Below are 12,644 nucleotides of genomic sequence, written 5' to 3' on the forward strand. Positions count from 1 at the left end.
TGCGCTTTGCTTGCTTTGATGGTTTCTTATCGCAACTGTGAATAGCCAATTGCCCAGCTCCTTGGAGCACACGGGCCACCAAAGCTTGAATCACTGCCCACGTCAGGCAACATTGAATTCAGCGACGCGTCTTCGCTACCTACTTGATAAACAATCTCTCACGCGATAGTCCTCTTCCAGGCACTTTCAATTCGCACAAATGCACGTCGCCAGGCAGCATTCATCCTCGAACCCCAAGTCCCATCGCCGCTGCCAATCCACCATCACCAACCACACAGCTTACAAAGACCTGGTTTCAATAAGATGCAGTTCGGCGCATATTATTGCAAGCTGACAACATAGCAATATACCAGTCTCAACATGGCGTCCAGTATTGCCAGGTTTGCAGCAACCCCGGAGCTGTTGATGTGTCTGGCAGACCAGGTTCTGTCCTCCCCCAAGAACGAACTCGATCTCTGGCTGAAAACTAACAGTGGAAGCAGATCCACAACCGAAAGACCCTCCTCAGTCTCTCACAAACAAGCAGACTCTTCAACACCGTATTCGCGGTCTTCTTGTACAAGGAGCTCACTCTCAAGGTCCCCAACACCGGGAAATTCTACACCCTCCTCACGCCATCCAACCTCGAGCATGTGCGGAGCCTGATTACACACCCCGTCGAGCTGTACAGCGGCGGGGTGGAATCTGGAAAGCGCAACAGTCTCCTGCAACTGCTTCTCCCTCATCTCCCACAACTTACTACTCTAAGGTATGTTTCCAGGCTGTGTCCACCTTATCTGCTCCTCACTTTAGTCTGACTGGACTTCTTTTTCTAGGTGGGAGGGTCTGAACCTGACGGCAGATACTGTACGCATGATACACCGTCATTGTCCCCAGCTGGAATCTCTTCATGTCAAATATACCGGAAAAGAGATCGGCCGGTTCAAGATGCCCTCAAGGCCATTCAATGGTTTTAACCATTGGGCGTGGTCGGACTCGTCCAGCAACCATATTCAAGAACACCATCCGGTGTTTCATAATCCAGGCTTTGAGTCTTTTACAGGGCTGAAAGAACTATGCCTTTACGGGCTCTTTGGGGATCTGGAATCCTGGTGTCACAAGATCGTGGCGATTGCTGTCAGCTGCCCCCAGCTCGAGACGCTGGGGCTGTCGCACAGCTGCGACACCCAGAAACTCACGGGCTATTATGACACGATGGAGCCGGTCGGTTTCTTCGACGACATATGTAGCCAATACGGAGAGACAGGAGCGGCACCACTACGCCTCAAGACACTTCACATTGGCGACGGAGGTTTGCTCAGAGGAGGCATCGAAATTATGAACAAGCTGACAGACGTTGCCTTCCTCGAGGAGCTAGGAGCCTACGACGACTCCGAGGCTTGGTGCAACGATCAAACCGTTGAGGCTTTCACCAAGACGAAGCTGCCACGGCTTCGTCGCCTCATCATGAAGTGGATGCCCCTTGAGCTGATTACCCACCTCAAGTCTGACAGGGCGGAGGACTTCTCACAGCAACTGGCCCTCCTCGCTTTGGATTTCCCTCAGGGGGCGCTGGGAGGGGTCAACCCCGCCAAGCTCAGAATGACCTCTGTCATGCTCCTTCCCAGTCCTGCTGTCCCCGATGACATGGCCTCGCGGCTGGGTGAGCTTGCCGACAGGTGTGGAGACGTACTCGAGGGGATAGCCTTCTATGTAGGCAATAGTCCATGCCCAGCACGCGTGACCAAGCTCGTCCTGGATAACCTCGTGGAGGTCGCGACCAGGCTGGTCAAGCTGACCCAGATCTACATCTGCTTCCCAGATGGAAGAGACCAGAAATACAGCCCCAGCGACACGTATCTCGAATTTGACTCTGCGTACTGCGCGGACCTGGCGTGTCGGTTAGTCAGGGCGGCGCCGCGCCTTCGCTACCTCTGTATCCGAGGGGTCTTCTGGGAGGCGCAAAAGAGTGTCGACGGTACGGTGAAGCTGATCGAGCTCGAGAGGCAAGATTGGAGGCATGTCGAGCTGTTCAAGATGGCGACAGAGGGTGAGGGACTGGTATGGGATGATCGTGATATCCAGAAATACTAGGGGCTTAAGGAACTGCTACCGCCATGACGCGGATCCTTTAATTGGCATGCATGTATTTTAGTTGAGGTTGAGGAAAATGACAGACCTGATCCCCATTTTTGTCGGCCCAAGGGCGGTTGGAGGGGTGGATGAGTCTTCTTTTGACCGCCACTGAGGCGGGAGTGGTCGATACTTGATTTTGTTGGATTTGATAGATGAGAGCTTCAATCTGTTTCCAAGGCAATGAAAGGTGAACACATGGAATGCTGACCGAGAAGGAGCACGAGAAAGACAATTTCCTGTTTGATGTGTACCTTCCGATCGGAGGAGAGTGTGGCAAATGATATCACAAATGAATTTGGTCCCAGGATGACGACCTTCTGAAATGATTGGGGGAAGATCACGTTGAACAATCTGCTTGCTACTGCCAGGTTACACAATAACGCGTTTCGCCCAGAGACCTGAATCAAGTGTTCGAGTTGTCTTGAGCATGCATCTCTGGGGGCTCATGATAACTTCTCCACCCTGCAAGGTGAGTGAGTCTTCTCTACATGGATCACAATTCAAGCATATGTGTGTCCAGCACAAGCTATATAGTACACTGCACACGTTTCTCCTTCGTCCTGCCATCTGCTAGTAACATCGACCATATCACGATCAATGAGGTCCCACTGTGCCTCTCCTCTCGCCTTCTCCTCATACCCAACTTGCCTCCCAGGCGAAATCTCGGTCAAATGACCCGCCCACTTACTCATAATCACAGATCCCTTCCAAGAAGCTAATTTCTGGCAACCCTCCCACGCCAGATTCCCAGCCCGACGTACCAGGCACAAGCGCGCCCAGCGCGGCTGTCGAGCATCGTCCCCCAGAAAGCCAGCGCCAGCACGGCAGGCAACCATCTGGTAGGTTGGATTACAATTTTAATGTTGACAAGATATCAAGCTGGTCAATGCCCAGGCTAGCCAAGATGCCTTCCAGTGCGGCAAAATTCGCCGCTCTTCCAGAGCTGTTGATGCCTTTGGGTGAGGTGAGTAGCCTTCCTTTTTTACTCGGCCTAGTTTGAAACTCACACCCCGCCAGGCGTGCAACCGAGCGACTATCCTCGAACTCTCAACAGTAAACGAACTACGAACTTTTCTGTCAGATTTTCACACCTTTTCTCTACCGCCAGGTGGTCATCATACTCGATAGCAGAGAGCAAATCGACATCCCGACCACACGGTGTCTAAAACATGCAAGAAGCCTGGTCATAGATGATGGGGAGTGTGTTGCAGATGACGATCCTCATGATAAAAACAATCATGCCGTCCAACGCATTCTGCATCTCATGCCACGCCTACGAAAGTTGAGGTTTGTTTTGCCCCCTTGTTATCCTGGGCGATGGCCGTGCGTGGGACAGAGCCCAGACCTAACACAACACATCATCAATTCCAGATCGAGCGGATTGAAAATTAGCAGTGACACGGTGAAAATGCTGCATCATCATTGCCCCGACTTGAGGGCTCTCTACGTCGAATACCCTCCGACAAGAAGGCATCCGACCGGAAATGAACATGCCAACAAGCTTCACAATGCTCACCCAACGTGTCGAACCCTTGACTTCGAGCTCTTTGTGAACCTGACTGAGCTCAGCCTACTGAGGCTCTCTGGCGACTTGCGTCTATGGCGGCAGAAAATCTTGAAGATTATACTCCACTCCCCCAACCTTACAAAACTCGGTCTGTCAATTGGCTATGCCACAACGGTCCACCTGGGAGACAATACATCGCCATCATCTGAGGCGCGTATTGAGACCGGATTCTTTGACGATCTTTGTGGTGACTATCACGCCTCCGGCACCAGACGGCTGCACCTGAAGACATTTCATTTCGGCAGTGGAATACCGATCCGAGATGCCATGTCTTTAGGTAACCTGACTGATCCTACGTTTCTGGAAGAGATAATAGTTGATCAGGGGAGGCTTGATGTCTCGGCTCTCTTGCAAAATGTTATCTTGCGAGAGATGACTCCACGTTTGCGACGCCTTCTCATTGTCAACTCTTGCGAACACAAAGCCAAGAAGGAGATTCTGAGGCTTCTAGAAGCTGGAGGACTATTACCTCAGCTCGCGCTCTACCTCTACACTGGCCTAACCCGAGATATTATTGAATTTCCTGGACGACAAGACGGCAGTGTACTTCGCTCAAGAATGGTAAAGGTAGAAGTCGATGGCCTGCCTGATGGCTTGGATGGCATTGCTGCAGACCTGGATGGGCAGGTCCCTGAGGGCCTTTGCCTGCTTGCCATACTAGACCGAGACCCAGCACCAGCACTCGAATCGGTCACAGGATTTATCAACAAGTTTTCAGAGGTTGCACAACAATTTCCAAAACTGAACCAAGTCCTTATTGAATTATCGTTTGGAAGTGAGACACCGAGTCTCTCACGCCATGATCTGACTCGCACAGCGGAGCTACTAGCTAGCAACGTGCCGCAACTTTGCTACATCCATCTATGTGGCGTGTTCTGGAAGGTATGCACAAGCCTTGACGAAGGACCAGAAGTTGTCGAGCTGGACTTCAGTGATCTAGAGGAGATCGAGCTGTTCAAGATGATATGTGACGGTCTACACTAATCCCACACGATAGATTGTTAGTCGTGGCTATAGCACTCAGGTTAACGGACAGTCACACACTTCGACAAGAAAGGGTGCAGCCCGCGACTTCTATAGCTGCCAAACAACACTCTGGCGTTAGCTACACGAATTGCATGCGTTGTCTTCATTACATGGCCTTCAAGTCCCAGAACTAGAGTTCGCTAATAGAGAAATCTCTTGTCTAATTGCCTTCTACCCATCTCTCTCGATTCCGGCACGAGCCATCGCAAGTAGCAACTCCCCTCATATCCACGCCGTTAATCTCAGTAATATCCGGTCCTTGCAGAATGTCGACAATGTTCGCAACGTGAGCGAGAGACTCGTCGCCTTGCACGCGCTGAATATCCAGCCATGGAGAGTCGAGACTCTCGAGGCGGCGCCTGAAGGCATCCCTCATTAAGGCCCTATGCGATGGGCCCTCCTCGGCACTGGCGGAGCGTGAGCTGCGGCTCTCCGAATAAGACTCCACGGACCGTCCACCGCCGAGACAGCCCAGGGCACACATAGGCAAAGCCTTCGAAAGGTAGTCCCTAGCTACGGCTCGAAGGCGAAGCGGGAGCTTGGCTCGACGCCGAGGAATGCCGTCTTCGTCATCGGTCCGGCAGTCAGGGCTGGCCTGCCACGACGAGTGCGAGTACTCGCTTGCAGAAGTAGAACAGCAGCCGCAGTCTTCGCTCATGAGGCGTGGAAAGAAACACGCGTGTAGATGAGGGGCTGTGTGGATTTGCTCCCAGTCGAGCAGGGCGACTGCCACCCCGTGCTCGTCGACCAAGATGTTCTGCGTGTCAATGTCCCAGTGCTCAATGATAGATGTCACTGGCTCCCTATCGTTCTCTATGTGGTTCTTCCAGGCCTGAATGACCTTCCGCAGTGAAGACCGTGCGGAAGCGATGTCATCCTTGTCGACGACGCTGAAGCGGGTGGCCTCCATGTCCACCACTCTCTCGCGATAGCTGCTTAGCTCGGCGCGGTAATAGTCGACTCTGGACTGCGCGTCGTCAATTGCCTCCTGCAAGGCCGAGGAGACCCTCCCGTGTCGCCTACCGAACAGCAGACGCAGGCCTGAGATGAGGGAGAAGTGTGACTCCTCCCGGGACTCAAGTAGATCGTCAAGCTGGGTCTTGGCCTCATCGAGGTCAGCTCGCACGGAATGTCTCGTATCCTTGAGCTCGGCGTCCCACACGCGGATGAGGGCGTTGGTGAAGTCGCGAATTGTGGAGTATGCTTGACGAGGGTACTCGTACTCGAGGCGCCAGTCTCCGAGGAGGCACTGCAAGACGGGCGGGCCGAAGCGGAAAGACTGCGGAACCTGGCAAAGTCCGGCCTCGATGCCATAATAGTCAAAGTAGATGCTGCCGATGCCCTTGAACTCGAGCTGGCCCAGCTCGTCGAGCCAGTCGGCCAGCTGCTCAGCGAGCCGACATTTCTGGACAGCATCCATCCTCTGTTCGATCTTCTCGTACGGCGTTCCGGGCATCTTCTCCATCACGAGCCACTCGAATCCGACGGCATTGTCGGGAGAAGAGTCGAAGATCACGACGCGCGGTACTGGGATCCTCGTGTGCAGACGGACAAAGTGCATGGTGGCAACTTCGGCTTCTGTCTTGTACCAGGGCATGACTGGCATCGTCACTCGAAAGAGGTACTTATCCGGATGCCTTGCGTCGCCGATGGAGTACAGCTTGTTCCAGTTACCATGCTGGAACTCCTTGATGCGGAAGCTGGGAGCGCTGAGGCCGAGCAGGCCCAAGTACGGCGCAAGGACGGCGCGGATTGCTCGAGGCTTTATACCGGGTCCCGTCCAGGAGGCTTCCGGGAGGTCGCCGGGCTCCGCCGACCACTTGGTTCCATCACGCTTGAGGACTGCGGGAGGCGCGTTGCTCGGATGCACAGACACGGGACAGGGGCAGCGGCTCGATGAGATGGGCTGACCAGGATTTAGTGGCTTGAAGGTCGGCTTGTAGGTCGGGTTGAGCGGCGCTCTAGCGCCGGGGTTGAGGAGTGGGGTGGTGATGTTCGCAGCCATCTCGGGTCTCGGGGGTGTAGCGAGAAGGGAATCGGGACTGCCGGGCTGGCACATGCGGAATTGAAAAGGTCTGGATTCTGAAACCTGTCTGCAAAACTGTGAGAAGGCGCCCTTTTATTGCCCGGGAGAGCATTCGGCCAGTTCATGTTTTGCAGTGGCGAACAAGGGTGCTATTTCCAGCATCGGTAACTCCTCCAGCGGGTTTTTTTCAGTGAAGGAGGATGAGCCGTGTAGGGGTCAATTGCTTTGTACTGCTACTCGTTCCACGCGTGAATAGTGGCAGGTCATATTCTCACCCGTTGGTGAACAAAGGATGGGGGCACTGTATCACCATATCCACGTGTGTCACGCCTCGTAGGTTATTCACATCTCACAGTGAATGCTTCGGGCTCACCAAGCCTCCATCGAATGTTGACAACAACTTTTTCGCTTGAAATGCAAGCAATGCCAAGGATCCGTTGACCTTCAGTAGCTTTGTGTTTTCTGAACCTGCCTTGCTGCAAGGTGGTTCGTCCGTCGTGTATTGTGCCGGACGCTCCACTGGGGACGGACTATGGGCCATTTTACTCAATGACGTTTCTTTGTGTGTGGGAGGTGACTGGTTGGGTAACTCTGAGGGAGATACATCTAGGCTCTTCGCGGTATCTTGCTCGAGGTTGTTGCGATCCTCCTCCACGCCACCCCGTGCCTTCGTATGCCACATCGAGAGTTTGACGACCAATCCGATCCATCGCTGGACCAAAACTAGGCCTGGTATCAGCTTCACGCTCATGGAAGTCTTCTTGCCGTCGTTTGGAGATCAGATTGATGAAATAGAGCACGGAATTAAGGTCTACCTATTACTGCTGGACCTCATAGTGCTCATCTTGCTTCAGAACAAGCTCAAATGATCTCAGGAATTACCTCCGCAACCCCCCTTGCCGTCAGATTGGTCCTGCTTGCGCTACTTCGGGTCCTGGCGTTTCTTAAACACTTTAGCCCATCCCACGTTCGCTTCCTCATATTCAGCTTGGGCGAGTTGGAAAACTTCCTTGTTGCAGCTGAGGTCGATGTTGAGGCGCGGGGACGGGTTGCACGGGTCGCGCAAAAGGACCTCCGGTTTCCCTAAGATATTGTAGCAGTAGCCCACCCTGTCCTAGTGACTCTAGTGAAAAATTTGTTAGTGCCGAGAGGTTACCGAAGAAGAAGCGGATGGGAGGGAGAATTGGGTGGGGGTGAGAGGAAGTGATAACCTTCGTATTTTCTCTGTTCACTTCCTTCCCACAGTGGAACTATTGCATGCGAGGAACACCTTGTTTGTTCAGTTCCAAACTTGCATATCGAATCCGGAGACTGACTGTCGTTCTCTGAAGACTTGTTCTCCCTCTGGGCAGAATGTTGGCCCTTTTGAGGCTGCTCGCTCTTATCAGTCATTGTATTAAGTGTGAAGTGAGATAACTGTCTAAGGGCGACCGCTTGTGCTTCACAATGCTCCGGGATAAAGCGACATGAAAGATGTAAGGTATCACAATTTTTGGTCTTGGCCGCAAGGCCGCTTTATTTATGCCAAATTGGCGGCCATGACGAGGTAGTTAGTGACAGGTGATGTGAACCCTGATACTCCATGCAAGTTCATGTCCTCAATGATAAGGTATGGCGTTTCTTTGTGTTTGTCTCAGAGACTTGACACTCCTTTGTTGAAATAGCATCATCTGATCATCTACTCATCTGAGCTACAGTTCTAGGATTTCTGTGCTCGAAGGCGGAGGAGACCAAGCAAAAATGAATCTCTGTTTCGAGCCCGTGAGACTATTCTCGGCCCCATCACTCCCTAAAACCTACTCGCCATCTAGTACTATTCAGAAGATTCTTTTCTTCAACGATGTGGTTAGACAGTGTCGGCTGCATTTAGTCACATCGATCGCTTTCAGATAACACACTCAAAGCATTGGAGTGGCATGGACAACAGGAGATGTACCCAAGGACGAACATACCCCGGTGACATCTCGCTGATTGGTGGGCAAGGTGGAACACTAGGCCGCCGATGGTGACTCGCAGCTTGGAACCGATCAGAACCCCAAGAACTTAGACAAGCATGCTCCAGTCTAAGCTGACTGGGTTGTTATTTGGAAAGAGTGCCCATGACATTGAAGCGGCTCAGAAGGCTGTACGGCTGGAGGAAGATATGGGTCCACACGTGGTCTGTAGGTTCTGGTAGGGAGGCGTATAGACACAGCAGGGAAGTAAACTCTCAAGATATCTCTACTCAAATTGATTATGCTTCTTATTCTCTTTAGGACAGCAAGTCGTCAAAGTGCTATTCATTTATTTTAAGACCGCAGTATGATTCTCAGCCTAGTCAAAGCCGAGAGCTGTTAAGCGAAACCATATTATGAAATTGGCTTTTCACAAGGCATCCCAGGCAGACCAAAGCCCATTCTTCTCTAAGGCATAAAGCTATGTCGAATTGCAGGCACTCTGAAGCAGGACGTCCTCCATCAATCAATTGAAGCCGCTGCCGGACGCGAAAGGCACTATTATCGATGCCGTGAAGCGCATGTGATTCATGAAAGGAGGGAAATAATCGACATCATACAAAGTAATGTCCACCAAAGCAAATCTATTAGATCCTAGATAATGCCTATGGCAGCCAAGATATAGAAGAATATGTTGCCAGTATATACAGAATAGAAAGGTATTAGGACCGTGTTTTAGCTCCCCATTTGATATTCCTACTCCTCCGGAAGCACTCCGTTGTAGCTTTTGCTCATATCCAGGCCTCGAGCTTCCTATATCCGTCCTTAGGCCTTGATGGCAATAAGCTTGACCGACTCACATCCCAAGATGGCAGAGCTCGCGATGATGAACTGCTTGTTGAGAGAACAGTACTGGAAGGAGGTCTGCTGGGGGGTAGTGCAGGTGAACTCGAGGGTGGTAGCCGAGATACCACAAGAGAGCGGGTTCCAGGCCGAGGTTAGGGTCGCGGGAACGGTGTCGAAATACACGCTAGACGTAGGGTTGCGGCCGGTGTTGGCAACGAGGCTGTCGGTACTGCGGATCCACTTTGTGCCATCAAGCTTGAAGACGTAGGCGGTACTGGCGCTCTGCACGGTGACTATTGAGATTTTGTAAGCATTTTGGATCGGAGAGAAGCGGCGGGGAAATAGAAAGGCTTACCAGGGTTGCCGGAGGCGAGGTACTTGCCATCTTGGCCGGCACCGACCATCTTGAGCTTCTGTTAAATGCCCTTTGTCAGCATTGCGATAAGATATGGACGTGCATGGGGTACTTACGAAGAGGGAGGGAATAGGGTAGACAGTCGCCGCGGCGGCAATGATGGAGGTCTGAGACGCGGTCTCCGTGATAGTCTGGGAGATCGTAGTCGTAACAGTCTGAACCGAACCGATGGTGGCCTGACCGGTGGCAGTCGAGGTGGAAGTCACGACGATAGTGGGAGTCTCGGCAGTGATGGTGGTCGCTGTGACGCCAATGCAAGAGCAGGCTGAGGCGTAGGCACCCAGGGTGCTACAGGCGGTGGCATATGTGGGCTGTACCAAGGCCGCGACGGTGACCTGACGCTTCTCCTGGGGAGCAGTGCGGATGACAAGATCGGTAATGTCGAGAGTGGCCTCGGTACCGCGCTTTTGGAGGATCGGCGCAGCGGTGACAGTGGCGGTAACGGTCTTGGTCTGAACGAAGAGAGTCGTAGACGCCGTGGCAGTGGTGAGCAAGGTATCTACCTGGGTGCTTAGGCTAGTCGACGTCAGGGTGACGGGGGTGATAGTTTCCCAGACAGTCGAAGTGCTAGAGGTATCCATCTTGGTCAGCAAAGGTCGTGTAAAACGACAGAGCATAGATCTTCATACTAGACAGCTGGAGTGACAGTCTTGAGCTGGAAGGACAAGCAATCCGAGACAGTAGGGCGATTAGGGAACGAACCCGCGACGATCTAGCTAGTGTCAGTACTGATACTTTCGGAGATAATCGGAAGAGAGTTGTGCTTACAGCGCGCAGGCAGTTATTTATCGTACACTTAGGGTCAACAACCGCAGCAGGACTGGCCGCAGCACGGCCGAGAACCAGGCCAAGAGCTACAGCAAGGGGGTTGGAGATCCTCATGTTGTCAGGCACAAGAATATCACCTCTCGTTATTGGGCAGTCGCTGAGAGTGGAAGTTGAGAAAGAATTGAAGATGAACTAAAGGGCGAAGCTTATAGCGATGATGAAGACTGGATATTCTCGTCTGTGTCAGAAACTCGCGGACTGCTCGTCCTTTTATATGTCTTCTGGAGACCATTCTTGGGAGACTGGCCCATGGAGTTGGGAGATGCCGTGACCGCAATTCAGAGAAGCCATACGTGGTCGCCGACTAGTGATATCATCGCCGAGGACGAAAGCTGAGCGCAAAGGCCTGTTTTGGGCAATGAAGAAGGGAACCGGGTTTCTGGGACCGGCCACGGGCTGAGCTGAATAGAGTCTACCGTGGGGCCTGGTGCCAATCAGGGTCGACTCTTTCGAGCACTATCGAAAATGAGCGTGCCACGTCCAGGTAGGCCTGAGCCCAGAGCGGCTCTGGAGGTATTTTGTCTGGTCATCACGGCGATCGTAGCCAGGGGGGGAAATCCAAATTGGGTTTTAGTGCGGTGAGGCGGCCGGCAACTGGCAGCGCTAGAGAGACAACATCCTGGACTGAGCCCGGTCCCGGATCTTGACGTGAAATTGCAGTCACGATCAGGGGTTTCGAACTTTGGCTATACAAGGCCTTCTGCACCTCTTTATCGCCAGTGCTGTTCTCCTGCCCCAGCAAAAGTCTCGTAACAGTAGCAGAAATTATCAGCATGGGATTTCTGACTGATCCATGGATGATGAGCGGTTCCAAAGCCATGTTCGGTAAGCAATGTAGTAAGATTTGCTTGTGTGACGTTCCCGGTAAACGGCATGCACTAGGGTTGGTGGCGGCGGTAATCTTTTCAATCGCTTCTTGAACGCGGTTTTCAGCTCTCCCAACCCTGTCGGTGACAGCACAGCCCTGCCCATCTTGCTTTTCTTTCTCATTGATATGCTAACCGAACGAGTCCAAACCTTGCCTTCTTGGTGGCGCAGCGGTCAAAGGTAATAAGTAGATTGAATCAGCAAGCCTAATCAGGCGCTGGCAGAGGACATCTGGATTGAGCGTTGCTCTTCAGAGGCGTGACAGACTTGAATCCGAACTATTGATTTTCTGGATCTAAAAAAAATTGAATGATCTTCAGATTGGTAAATTGTGCGTCTCGATGATTTCACGAAAGGCGATCTTCGGTGAGAGTTTGGTACATCTAAATCACGAAAGAAGGTTCATTAGAACGAAGGGTGAGTCGCAAAGCACTGAATAACCCGATCCCAAGGTCGGAGGTCCAACAGCCAACGCTTTCTGAATGAAGTCTAGTTTTCCAAAAGTCCCCACGTACATGAAGGCCTTACGAATATTTTGCGGAATTTCTATTGCTAAACTCAACCTGGGCCACTCCTGCATCTGGAGTGTTGAGATACTGCAAAATCGGACTACTTTTGTTGGAAGTAATTGTGCTTGCTTGGTGTGTCCTCAGTTCAGTTGGTGGGCACAGACACGCATTGTCCTTTTCCACACCGCCACACCGCCACACCGCATTTGGCACGGTAAAATTCCACGTACGTCAGGAGCAATACAAAAAATGACTAATTCAAATCACCACTACCAACATTATGAGGCTGGAGATGAGGGTCTTCCTAGGTTTCTTAAAATACCTCTAGAGATGTTGAATCAAAATGAATTCCAATCCAGAGACGCTTTCTGAATCTGAATCGTGAAGTGTCCATGAGGGCCTGTCTGAGCCTCCTTTCCCCGATCCGACCACCGCGCCTTTACCGTGATCCAGCCAGCCTTCTATCAAGACCCTGTTGAGCAATCTGGATACCCAGGCATGTATTAACGGC

At 52.2% G+C, this 12,644-nt stretch overlaps 5 protein-coding genes across 5 annotated transcripts; 2 read left to right on the forward strand and 3 right to left on the reverse strand.

Moving 5' to 3' along the window:
- Window positions 1-360: 360 nt before the first annotated feature.
- Window positions 361-2,073, forward strand: E0L32_002032 (uncharacterized protein; the record flags this gene model as incomplete). Its single annotated transcript, XM_031136178.1, has 3 exons — window positions 361-423; window positions 474-748; window positions 816-2,073. 3 exons carry the CDS (start codon window positions 361-363, stop codon window positions 2,071-2,073), a joined length of 1,596 nt encoding a protein of 531 aa, XP_030989140.1.
- A 1,450-nt stretch (window positions 2,074-3,523) lies between these two features.
- On the forward strand, window positions 3,524-4,666 carry E0L32_002033 (uncharacterized protein; the record flags this gene model as incomplete). Its single annotated transcript, XM_031136179.1, has 1 exon — window positions 3,524-4,666. The coding sequence occupies one exon, from the start codon at window positions 3,524-3,526 to the stop codon at window positions 4,664-4,666; it is 1,143 nt and encodes a 380-aa protein (XP_030989141.1).
- A 202-nt stretch (window positions 4,667-4,868) lies between these two features.
- On the reverse strand, window positions 4,869-6,767 carry E0L32_002034 (uncharacterized protein; the record flags this gene model as incomplete). Its single annotated transcript, XM_031136180.1, has 1 exon — window positions 4,869-6,767. One exon carries the CDS (start codon window positions 6,765-6,767, stop codon window positions 4,869-4,871), a length of 1,899 nt encoding a protein of 632 aa, XP_030989142.1.
- An 889-nt stretch (window positions 6,768-7,656) lies between these two features.
- Window positions 7,657-8,126, reverse strand: E0L32_002035 (uncharacterized protein; the record flags this gene model as incomplete). Its single annotated transcript, XM_031136181.1, has 2 exons — window positions 7,657-7,817; window positions 8,051-8,126. 2 exons carry the CDS (start codon window positions 8,124-8,126, stop codon window positions 7,657-7,659), a joined length of 237 nt encoding a protein of 78 aa, XP_030989143.1.
- Window positions 8,127-9,493: 1,367 nt separating this feature from the next.
- E0L32_002036 (uncharacterized protein) lies at window positions 9,494-10,510 on the reverse strand (the record flags this gene model as incomplete). The annotated part of the gene is made up of 3 exons (XM_031136182.1): window positions 9,494-9,807; window positions 9,870-9,927; window positions 9,986-10,510. The coding sequence occupies 3 exons, from the start codon at window positions 10,508-10,510 to the stop codon at window positions 9,494-9,496; spliced, it is 897 nt and encodes a 298-aa protein (XP_030989144.1).
- Between the last annotated feature and the right edge of the window lie 2,134 nt (window positions 10,511-12,644).

The sequence above is a fragment of the Thyridium curvatum genome, assembly GCF_004353045.1.
Source record: "Thyridium curvatum strain D216 chromosome Unknown NODE_8_length_716436_cov_74.480370, whole genome shotgun sequence".
NCBI lineage: Eukaryota > Fungi > Ascomycota > Sordariomycetes > Thyridiales > Thyridiaceae > Thyridium > Thyridium curvatum.